This window comes from Gobio gobio (assembly GCF_949357685.1).
Source record: "Gobio gobio genome assembly, chromosome: 14".
Classification (NCBI taxonomy): domain Eukaryota; kingdom Metazoa; phylum Chordata; class Actinopteri; order Cypriniformes; family Gobionidae; genus Gobio; species Gobio gobio.
The window spans coordinates 11960594-11973570 of NC_137107.1; the positions used below are offsets into that span (position 1 = coordinate 11960594).

General features: G+C 40.5%; 1 protein-coding gene across 1 annotated transcript; it reads left to right on the forward strand.

The window, feature by feature from the left end:
* The first annotated feature begins 6171 nt into the window (after nucleotides 1-6171).
* spry4 (sprouty homolog 4) lies at nucleotides 6172-11580 on the forward strand. The gene is made up of 2 exons (XM_079834713.1): nucleotides 6172-6340; nucleotides 7847-11580. Exon 2 carries the CDS (start codon nucleotides 7898-7900, stop codon nucleotides 8831-8833), a length of 936 nt encoding a protein of 311 aa, XP_079690839.1. The 5' UTR covers nucleotides 6172-6340; nucleotides 7847-7897; the 3' UTR covers nucleotides 8834-11580.
* Nucleotides 11581-12977: the final 1397 nt, after the last annotated feature.

The following is a 12977-nucleotide window of genomic DNA, read 5'->3' on the forward strand; positions in this document are numbered from 1 at the left end:
ATCATTTTTCCCAACTCTGAGCTGCATTCTTATCTGTGCCGTGCAGGCTAAACTGTACAGCCACTGACTGCTTCGCCTTCAAAAGACACGCCATATGCAGCAGAAGATACCGTGAATACGTCATATGTTTATGAAATTGAAATATATTTAGTGCGGCGGCAAGGTGGTGTGTACAGGAGAATGATAACCTAATGTCGAAGATTTACTGCCTAGGAGAACACAGAGTATGGCAGGTTGGGGGAGGCCTTTCATGAGCAATATTGAATCCCCTTTGAGGCCCCCACCACCCCCTACCCCCACATCTCTTTGCCTCTCCGTATGATTCTGAACTTTCCATCGACTCACGCTCACTGTGTGTGCTTTGAACTCCTAGCCGCTCTTTGAAGGAAAGTCATAAAAAGACCTTTTATTTGGGCCCGGCTGCTTTGATGGGTTTGTCACTTTGTACAATGCACTAAACCATCCTGGGGAGACAGCCTTGTGCGTCTGACAAGCTAGACGGTTTGGTGGGTTTGGACCGAGCCGCCCAGGGCTTGGAGGCAGCACCTCAAAACGAGCAAACCCAGTCTCCTGTACACATGTTGCCATCGGCTTGTTGTGGTTAGCCATTTCACATCTCAACAGGCTCAACACCTCTGTTTTTCTGTGCCTGGATCACTGAGGTTATCATTTCTTGCTAAATTAGTATATTTTCTAGTTATTTTCGATGTCCTGCTTCAAGATCAATAGTGGATTCTCACAACAAGAGATCCTTGTGCTAGCTTTTTTTGGGAGAATGTAGCACTTTGTACCTCATTGCGACGAAGATATATAGAGCAGCAGTAAAGACAGGGGGACATCAGATAGGCCACGTTTGAACAAAGCCTTCAAATTAATCCTGGAGAATGGTTTTACATGTACAAGAAACTGTATTCAGTGGCCCGATCCCCAAAGGCTACTGCAAAGCAAGAGTTAGACCCCTCCTTTCAAGTTCATACTTGCTTTTCACTGGGACCATGCAATTATAGCCTGGATCGAGGCAAAAGGAAGTGAGGAGAGTCCCGAGCCAGTTGGGCACAAAGGCAGTGTGAAGTAGAGTGGAGTGATGCATGGGAACCAGCACTGAGAGATCTTTCCGGATAGGTTACTGAGACCAGGAGCACAAAGGTACCTCGTTGAGGTTGGCACAGGGCCAGCGTCGGAGCGCCGCTGTCCCAGGTGTCGAGTGTCGGGGCGCCATTCAGCCCAGGAAGTGTCCCGTGTTGCCCTGTCCCCACGCCCATGAAAGGGGCTGCTGTGTGCTCGCCATCAACCTCAGCATGGCTCAATGTCCAGTGGGGAAAGACATGGCCAGTCGCTTCTTTCCCAGGACTGCAGGTACCTGAGCTGGATCAAGGAATAGAATGGATGTGAAACAGAGCTTCTGAGGATTGGCTGAGCTTTCTGTTTCAACCCTCTCCCACGGTCACAAAGGAGTGAGAGGATACCCAGCGGTGAGAGGTTTACTGGAAGCGGTGAGGATTAAGGGGCATTCTGAAGTGAATCACGCACTCCTGTTTGGACAGTCCATGGACTGGAGATCTCACTGGTTTTGAAACTGCGAAGTAATCTGTCTGAGGGTTTCATAATTCAAAGTACTGATTATGAACATTTCTTGAGCTTGAGGAGAGTGACAGAACAAACAGAATGTTGCATCCATCATTCACCAAACGCTTCCCAAGAGGAAAAGTTGATTTGAACAAAAAGCTAAGTGTCACCAAGAACATCAGGCCACTAGTCTGGCTAAAGAGTGCATAAATACACTGGGGACAATAGAAACTTGGGTGACTGTAGCCCACCTCTATCTCCAATTATCACAGAGTTCAATTTGGGGGAAGGGTTACCATTGAAGAAAAATGGGGGGAGGGAAGGTGGGGTGAGGGCACTTGGAAAGGGAAAGAGTACGTGTTGTTTCAGGTGGCCTAACTTGCAGGCTTCCAGCTGGCCCCAGGAAGTAGCCCTTGAGGGCAGTATTGGCAGCTCATTAGCAGAGATCAAAGCCCTGCACTTCCTCCTGGGTAAACTTGCTCTACTCAGCACCCTCCACCTAGATCCCCCAGCGCTAATCTGATTGATAAGCAGACAATAGGGCTAATTAACAAAATGGAAACCGCAGTGAAGCAGCTAAAACTCTGAACTTATCAGGGATTTCTGGTCGGATTGCTAAGAAAAATGTAACAAATACCTAAGGATGCAAATGATGTGGATATTACTGGATGTTAGTAATCTTATTTCAATGACTGACACTCAAAGCCCTCCTGCTCATTAATCATTGATTTGATTTATTCATAAAACAAATACATAACTAGAGTAATGTCCGTGGATGTGTGCAAGCTTCTCCTTCATCATTCAGAAAATTGCTGTCTCACAGGAAGTGGGCTGCTGATGGAAATGTGTGCCTCCTCCCGGCTGGAGCTTATTTTAGCTGATAGCTTGTCAACAAAGGCCTCCTTGGGATGGATAATGCTGATCCACTGTGCTTTGCTTGGGCCAGCATTGCTGATTCAGGTCTCAAATATAGCTCCCCGCTGTTAGTGACTCCATGATGCACTACTAATGAAGGTCAGGCATTCTCATGTCAGCAAGGAGCGCTGAGGACAGCATGAAGGTTGACCTCCTGCTTTGCCACCCAACTGCACTGACTGGCATTATGGCCAGATGCATAACTGCTGACTCAAGACTGACAGAGTACATATTGCAACATGTAACTGTTCAATAAGAAATGGTCCAAAAACTATAATGTTAGCATGGTAAACTCTAGATGCGGCTATACTTTTAATATATACGTAGATACGACTGAGTTGTTTAACAAGAAGAACAGCTGACATGTAATTACAGGCCTCACACATTTCTTTTGATTTTATCCAGTTCTGCAAGCCGAAACCCAGCTGCTATCACAGGAAGTGGGGATTGTCATTATGCAAACACACATATAAAGAGGCTGAAAAACATTTCTGATTTATTTCTGTCTGGCTTTTTCCTTTAAAAGGCTTTTAGGGAAACTCTGGTTATGGTGTCTAGCATTGATGGTGAGGAATGGGAACTTTGTGCTTTGGATAGTGGGGTGCTGGAGTGGGTTCTCATGGGAGGGGGAAGTCTGCTATGTAAGGGGAATGACGCGTGGAATGCCCAGAATGCTTGCGGCCTGAATGGCAGGTCCACGCCCCCAGCAACAGGTCACGCTTCATCGCTAGTTTGTCCCATGGGTGAGAGTTCAGGGCCGCTCCTGTCAGTTCTCTGAAGAAGGGTCGAGGGTCACCATCTCACCAAGAGCTCGGCTTTCCCCTCTCTGTCAGCAGGGGACCAGAAGGGGCCTTCCCCTTCTTCCCACACAGGCCCAGATCTCCAAAGGCGTGCATTCTCTGCATATATCCCTCACACAAGCTCCTTCCTGTGGGCTTGGCTTGAAGCTGAGGGACCCCCCAATTGGCTACAGGCTGCTGCTTTTTAAATCAGGTCACTACTCAAGTCTAGCCTAAAAGCAACTTCACAGATTTGGGACAAAACACTGATGAAAAATTATACTCATATTAGGCTATGTGCTGCTTTCATTTACAAAGAAAGGCTCTAGCTGATTAAACTTTAAGCAGTTAATAACTGCGAAAGCTGAGGGTGAGAGTTTTTGGTGTCACAAACTACCAATCCAATGAAATGTATAATATTTTATTTATGAACCTCAAATGTAAAACTAAATCTCTAACCATCTAACCTTAAACACTGAAACATAAAGGTTAAAGTCAGAAAAGTGTGTGATAAAAAAGCAGGGTGATAGAAAATAGACTGGTGAATGAATGAATTAACAAACCATTCATCAGTGAGTCATTATTAGATTTATGTGATTAGTCAAATCATAAATAAGCAAACAAACAAACAAACACATAAATAAACAAGTAAATAAACCACTCATCAGCGAGTCATCATTAGAGTTATATGACATTAGGCATGTAAGTAAATAAATAAATAAATAAACCATTATCAGTGAGTCAATATTAGATTTATGACATTACGCAGAACAAAAATAAATAAATAAACCATTATCAGTGAGTCATCATTAGATTTAAATGACATTACGCAGAACATAAATAAATAAATAAATAAACAAACAAATAAATAAACCATTATCAGTGAGTCATCATTAGATTTATATGACATTACGCAGAACATAAATAAATAAATAAATAAACAAATAAATAAATAAACCATTATCAGTGAGTCATCATTAGATTTATATGACATTACGCAGAACAAAAATAAATAAATAAACCATTATCAGTGAGTCATCATTAGATTTAAATGACATTACGCAGAACATAAATAAATAAATAAATAAATAAATAAATAAATAAACAAATAAATAAACCATTATCAGTGAGTCATCATTAGATTTATATGACATTACGCAGAACGTAAATAAATAAATAAACAAATAAACCATTATCAGTGAGTCATCATTGTATTTATATGACATTAGGTAGAACGTAAGTAAGTAAATAAATAAATAAATAAACCATCATCAGTGAGACATTTATGTATTTATTTACATTCTGCCTAATGTCATATAAATCTAATGATGACTCACTGATAATGGTCTATTTATTATTTATTTATTTATGTATGTATGTATGTATTTATTTATTTATGTTCTGCGTAATGTCATATAAATCTAATGATGACTCACTGATAATGGTTTATTTATTTATTTACGTTCTGCCTAATGTCATATAAATCTAATGATGTAATAAATATAAATGTAAATGTATATGACATGAGGCAAAACAAACTAAATAACTAAATACATAAATAAATAAAATGATTAACAATTCATCCGTGAGTCATCATTAGATTTATATGACATTTGGCAGAACTTAAATAAATAGTAAATAAATAAAGATTCATCATTAGATTTATAGATGAATTTGTATGACATTTGGCAGAAGGGTTTTCCATGGTGTGGATGGTGTAGAACTCATTGTGTATTGGAGATGTTAAATTGCCCCATTTGATAATCGTGTTCTCAGTTTGTGGTCGTTTGCACCAAATGGAAAACACTGTGTTCAAAGAGTGTGTGCACTATATTTAGCTCTTTCTCTTTCCCTCAGGCTTCCATCTAATCAATATTGAAAATGCTTTTTTTTCCTTCTTAGAAGGATATACCTTTTAGCACAGTGTATTTTTTTTTTTTTACCTAGCCTACAACAAAGCTATAATAATAATAATAATAATAATGAAAACCTTTCTCACCTAAATTTAGCACATCAAATAATGGGATTGTATTTTTAATATGAAAGCAGATGTTGTCATGGAAATGTGTGCTAATGTGGAGGCTGCACATTAACATTTGACAGCATTAGTCAAGCCACAAGCTGGGAATTATCCGTGGGGGGAAGGGCAGACAGGGGGGTGTTAAAAAGGAAATTCACACACATTTCCTGCTTGTGGGATCGTTACAAATCGACAACATCCTGTTCTTTTGTTGATCCTGCATGACCTCATGCTGCTGCGTCATAAACGTGTTTTTGCTACTCTAGTGCGCGAGCTCAATCAAATCGGAAATCAAAATGGGGCTGTTTAAACTGTCTGTTTTCTTTCTTTCTTCATTTTAAGCCACACCGAATGGTCTTGACCTGTTTTACGACTACCCAAAATGAGGATAAAGTGCACGAGGCTTACAAATTAACCCGTGGTGATGAAACTCGGACGTGTTTTGGACTAAAACGTTATCTAACTTCACTATCCTACAATTTACATTCCCAGTGCGTCATATCAAACAATAACACAGCAGTTCAAAATGTCCAGTAAATATGTTGCCTTAAATTTCTTCGCAGGAGAATGTAAGAACACGTCCATAGCATAGCAGGTCAAGACCTTAAGGAGACACACATAAGGCAATGTATAGAAAACATGAATTAAAGCAGTTGTAGCCGCCTTCTTCATGTAATCCGCTTTGGCATTGCCCTTGTCACGAAAAGCCCCCCATTCTTCCATTCATGAAATCTTGAAATGGCGCATGCGCCGTAAAATCCGGAGCTCTCCCATTCATAAAAGTGTAACCCCCGAGTCGTAATGCCCTCCCATTCACAAAAAAAATCTGTCAAAGCATCTGCGCAGTACGTTTCTTACCCTCCCATTCATAAAAAGCCATTTCCCTCATGTAGTTGCAACATCGTATGGAGAAGAAGACTGTGTCCTTACTGCAGTGCACATCGCACGGATAGTCGTCCGGATTTTTTTCCCTTCGTGGCTTCGTTTGGACCTATCTATTGGAATATATATCGCAATAATCTGTTCATCTGAGAAGGAAATGATTTGCTTTCTAATACAAGTGAGTTTTCGTTTCTTTAAATATAGCCTATATTATATATATATATATATATATATATATATATATATATATATATATATATATATATATATATATATATATATATATATATATATATATATATATATATATATGCGCCATGTATTTTTGTAGGCTAATGTAATAATGCAAAGTCTCATCTATAACATGGAGTTCATATTCTTGTTTCGAGAATCGAGTCGTTTTGCTGGTTTATCACAAAGCGCCCATACAGCCGTTCTTTAGCAACGCATTGTAGGTGTATATGTGCCTTGAGTAAATATTTAACTCCGGACACTAACCGCGACAGGATCGTGGGCGATTTAAGAATGAAATGAAGGCGCAGAACAGGTGAGAATTCGAGGTGAACCGTATACAGGTCGTTTCATTTGCTCGGAGAAACAACAGCATTTCGCGTTGCGTATGGCGACTCTGTGCCATTTGCTCGCGCGTTTGTTCGCGTGCGTTCTGTCGAATATCATCGCGTGACGCTTCACTGCAGCTCGCGCATTCGCGATATCATCTTTAACCATTAACACTGTTTTTATGAGTGAAATAATTACATTTTCGATTCGAGTAAATTTGTCCGTGTTAAAAACGCCGTTTGAATGCAGGCTGCTTTGTATGAAACTGTAATTGAGGCACGTCAGCATGTAAACTGGTTTTAATAGACGACAGTACCTACTTTAGAGGCTGCGAGCAATTGCTTATAAGAGAAGCACAGAAAGACATCGCAACGGCCTCATATTAGTTGGCTCACGCAAAAAAAATCCTGCAACAGGTTGATTTTGTCACATCATACACAGTTTTTCTTCAGCGCTCTGTAGCAAACACACAGAGACACAAATAGGCTGAGTAACATTTTACAGGACCGTCCAACGAAAATATTTCACTGGATGAACTGTTTCGAACGTGCTTCTGCGTTCAAGACAGGGCTTTTACGTAAAATAGAGTTAAATTACTCATAATTAATCCCTGACTTCATCAAAATCAAATTTGTAACTTAATCTTTTTAGAAAAAGCTGTAAATCCTAATTTACGTGTGGTTTGCTCAACTTGTGTTGGGTTTATTCTGAATAAACCCCTCCCTTCAGAACACCAGTGCGGGCTTGTACTTTAATACAAATACATCTGAAGGTTTAAACACGCTCTCTTTTTTACTTTTAATAACAGTTAATCCTAATTATTTTACACATACTATTTTCAAGAACCAATTGCCTCTGTTATGCAAAGACACACTTTATTTTAGATGCACTCTAAAAAAATAGAAAAAAAACAACAAACTCAACTGGGTTACATTTTTTTTTATTAAACTATTAACCCAACGTTGGGTTTGTCCACATTTGACCCAAAATTGGGTAAAAGCAACCAAGCATTCTTTTGAGTGTGTAGATGTTTCCAACGCACAAACCAATCTTTGTTATCGGCAATAAAGAAAAAGTGTGAATTGGTGGTTTTCAGTGCTAAGTTGTGCTGTTATCTTTGCAGGAGTGCTAAATGCTGACCTGATCTCTGGTATATGAGGAACATAACCTACAGATGGAGTCAAGGGTTCCTCACCACATTCCTGGAGTCTCCTCCTCCATCATGGTGCAGCCTTTGCTGGACAGCCGCGTTCCCTACGGACGGCTCCAGCACCCATTAACTATCTACCCCATTGACCAAATGAAATCTTTACATTTGGAGAATGACTACATTGACACCCCTGCTGTGATCTCACAACAGCCACCAAGCCACAAGGCAAGCACGAGGGGGCAGGAAGTCCTGCTGGGAGCCCCACACCATCCTCATCTGTCCCGCTGCGAGGTCCCAGATGCCACCACACATCCGTGGATTTCATTCAGCGGCCGGCCCAGCTCCATCAGCAGCAGCAGCAGTACCTCCTCCGACCAACGGCTGCTGGACCATGCAGCTCCCCCTCCTGTTGTGGATCCATACACTACTGGCAATGGCCATGGCAGGACCCTAGGTGCAGAGCAACCCAAGGTGATGAGCTCCAAGACTCAGAACATAAAGGCAGTGGCGGCCTTGCCAGTGGAGAAGAAGCATGTGCCGTTGTGTGAGAAGTGCGGCAAATGCCGATGCACAGAGTGCACGTTGCCTCGGGCCCTGCCCTCTTGCTGGGTTTGCAACCAGGAGTGCCTGTGCTCAGCGCAGAACCTAGTGGACTCGGTCACCTGCATGTGTCTAGTCAAGGGCGTCTTCTACCACTGCACTGATGAGGACGAGGAAGGCTCCTGCGCCGACAAGCCATGCTCCTGCTCGCACTCGAACTGTTGCGCACGCTGGTCCTTCATGGCAGCCGTTTCACTGGTGCTGCCCTGCCTGATGTGTTATTTGCCCGCCACTGGTTGCGCCAAGCTTTCGCAGAAGTGCTACGATGGCGTCAGCCGCCCGGGCTGCCGCTGCAAAAGCACCCAGACCTGCAAGGTGGCAGAGGTCAAGGCCTGTCAGGTGGAAAAACAGGCCTCGTGATGGAGAGTACAAAGAGACTTGTGGGCAAAGTTTGCAGGACCCTCTCCAGTAGTGGTGTACTTCCCAAAATCATGGTACTTAAGGTTCACGCATTATCCTCACGGCGTAAATCGGTAGCAGTGTTTGACTGACCAACGGGCACAAACCATTATTTCACTTCTTTATAAAGTACTACAGAGGAGAGGCCTGCATTTTCGTCTCATATGATGGCTGCGGTATCACAGTGTTGGCCATTTCAGCCCCTAGTAAAAGAACTCGCTAACACAGAATGCTGCATTTTAGCAAAACGTCTTTTTCCAGTAGATTCCAATCTCTTCTCTGATGTTTATTTTCTCTTTGGGTGGCTTTGAAAAGTCAAAGTAAATATCACCCGTTCAAGAACACACTACACTTTGGCAATCCCTCTCCGGATCTGGCACCGCGGAAAGGTTGCAGCGAATTCCAAGCTGATAACATGTCACAATCAAAATAACCAGACTTCATCTCTGTGCACAGTGCGTTTACAAGCTTGTTATAGAGCTTTATTTCTTCTGTCGTTTGAAATGCAAACATAGGAGGTAATTTCGTTTCATTGAAGGATTCTAAGTTCCCTTGATGTGTACTATTGCGAAAGACATTGGTGACCACCCATAACCGCGTGGCAGGATGTTTCTATCTTCTGTGGGGACAGATTGTTTGTTTTTGACGGCAAATAGGTGAATAGCTTTCATAAGTAGTCCCTTTGATGACATGCCATAGCATACATGAACTTCCACAATGATTCTTCCAAATGTTAGCGGTTCAATTTGTTGTAGACAATGACCTCAGGGATCATCAGTTCATCTGAATTACGTAGAGCATGTGAATTCAGCTTGGAACTAGTTTGGTGACTAAAGTTAAGGAAACTTAGCAGTGGAATTGTTTGGGGCGGATGGGGGGTTTGGGGGGAGGGGGGTCAATACACAGCAATTCAGACACCAAGCATTCATAAGCTATGAGAAGAATTGGGCCAGTAGTTACGGGAAAAGGAGAAGCTATAATATTAGCTTATACTGCTCTGCCGCTAATAAACTAAACATGCCAATTGTATCACCATTATAATGAGGCAAAAGCACAGTATTATGTACAGTAGCATGTACAAAGTGTTTCACTGTAGTAGGACAAGTTCCTCTAGTTTACTACGCACCATACCACCACCAAACACAACGCTCTAGTATCGAACTGCTTGCTCCACATATACTTTTGTTATATGTAGAGTATAGAGATTTTGCCAAAGGAGTGCACCATGGAGTTTGCGTTGACCATTTTTAATTCCAATTGCTTGTTCTCAAGTGGGCATGCATTGTTGTACTCTAGCCAATTAGTGCGACAGTAAACTCTTAAAGGTACGGTGCTCTACTTCCCAGGATTCCTAGAGTCTTGGAGCACAAGGGAATGTTTGCTGCCCGCTCAACACAAACCCACGGTTCACGCATTTATACCGAACTAAGACCTCGCTCATTTTAGTCCCACGTACTCCAACGTTTGTTCTTGTTGCACAAATCAGAAAAGCAGAAATACACTACTGTTCTTAGTCTTGAATGTGTAAGGCTAGGGTTTAAGTTTAAGTTTGCAATCTAACCCGTGGATAAGTGCCAGAGTAGTTCTGAATGGAGAAGCTTGCATAGCTGCATAGGGAAGAGTTGCAAATGTACCATAGATATCTTTAGATTTTGACCTATGCAGGTTACACATTCTTGTAAATAGTCTCAAGAAACTAGCTATCTTAAAATATGTTTCAAATGTCCTGAAAAATTGCATGGTACAATTTAATTACAATTCAGTACAAAAGTATATAAATGAATTATTCTATTTTTGGGAGGGCTGGGGGCGGGTGGGGGTTAAGATTATGTGGCTGTGGCGTAGAAGGTAGGGTGTTTAGGTATTTCAATTACAAGCACTTGATTTAGAAAAGTGTGCCAGGCAATAAAAATACCTCTGTTAATGCTAGCCATGCCTCATTAGCACGAGAGAGGCAAGGCTAATTCCCGGTTCCTCAGTGCCCCTGAAACTGTAGATTCAATTGAAATCGCCGAAGGAATTCGCCGCTTTTTGTCCGCTTTTTTTAACCCGAATGTGGCCAAGCATTTTGTTTTTCCTCCTTCCTCCTAAAATGGTGCAACATCTTCAGTGCTTGATTGACATATACAGCTGCTGTGCGTGAACTTGTCTGGGAGGAACGGGGATCCCTCTCAAGTAACATTCCATTCCATCCTATTCAGTGTTGCTTTTTTCGGCCCACCTTATTTTTCATCTTTCACTATTCTCTCGACCACAGAGAACGATACAGCTGTAAAGTCCAAACTTTATGGTGGTTCGCATAATAATCTGGCCTACGCGGAATTGAACGATCTTCCTTCTATCAACCCGTTCCTGAGATATTTTCATCGGGACACTATGTCTATTTGTGGTACAGTTTCTTGGCCACTAGAAACCTATTCCTTTTAACCCACTTTAAGCTGCCTTCCAAACTGGGCTTGTACTCTCTGCATTTTTTTGGCGTCATTGTTAATGTTGAGGATTAAAGAAAAGAGCAATGTGCTTTTGTTTTGTTTAAAAAAGCAAAAAGAAAAAAAAAATCTCTCACACATATGAAAATGTCCCTTTATAGATATATTTATTTTGAAGTTCTATTTTATATAGTATTTATTTAGATGCCTACTTTTGTTTGTGAATAAAAGCTTATGTCAAAACGGAATGTACATTGAAATCGGAAAATATATATTGTTAAATATAAAACTCTTTGTGTTGTGTCTTCAATGGTCCCTGCATTCATACAGAACATGCAATTGGAATGTGTAATCCTGACTTTCATTTGTTAAGTGGGTTAAATTCAAATGATAAAAAGGTTACACTTTATTTGGTTTCATTTTATTTTAAGTTGTCATTGTTACTGTGTAATATATTTTAAGTACTGAGTAATATTAACTATGTGTACTTACTATGAGTTAGGATTAGGTTAGGTTGAGGGTTAGTTGCATGTAATTATGCATCATTTATAGTTCACTATAATAACTAATATGTTTAATATGGACACTGTAAAATAAAGTGTTACCGTAAAATAACAACTTTTTAGTCAGAGACATAAAGTACAATTAAACAGTTATTATTGCTATATAAAACCAGTGATCAGCTGGCTATACTTTCCATGAAAATATTGAGTTGAAATCATTTCATTACATGATGAAGATATGAGAGTAGTACAGCTGTGTATGGAAAGTTTTCCTGGGACTGTAGATACTTGTGCAGTTTAGTAATTATTGCATAAAATGTGACCCTGGATCACAAAACCAGTCATAAGTTGCATGGGTATATTTGTGGCAATAGCCAACAATACATTGTATGTGTCATAATTATTTATTTTTCTTTTATTCCAAAAATCATTAGGATATTGAGTAAAGATCATGTTCCATGAAAATATTTTGTAAATGTCCTATCGTAAATATATAGATACATTTCTATAAAGATAAAACGTCCTATCTATTGCACCCTCAGATTCCAGATTTTCAAATAGTATTTTCAATAGCCAAATAATATTCTATCCCAACAAACCATCAATGGAAAGCTTATTTATTATACTTTATTTTAGGTGATGTATAAATCTCAATTTCAAAAAATTAACCCTTATGACTGGTTTTGTGGTCCAGGGTCACAAATATGCTGCTGAATAGCATATTTCTCCATAACTGAAAATGTCATGAATATGGGATGCCAAAGAGCAGATGTTATTTTGAGGTAAAACATAATGGAATCACATTCTCCAGGTGTATAAAATCAACGTGGGCACCCTCAAGTCACAGGGGCACAACAGCTCTACCATTGCACCTTAATCTCTTAATCTGCTGTCCGGGATGGGTTGCTATGCAATTACAAGGGTTTCTGGGTAATAACTAGGGTGTTCTATTCTGGTTAGTTACTAGGTGGCATCATATTGGCCCAGGTCAACAGAGCCCACCTTCAAGTCTCTAGGTATGTTTACATGCACAAGTATTTGTCAATCTGAATAAATCTAGTCCAATTTCAAATGATGAAAGTCCTGTTTATACGAAACCTAAACTTCAGTTTGACTCACATATTTATTCATATGTGCATAAGTGCAGTAATACCGTGAGTAAAATAGAGCGCT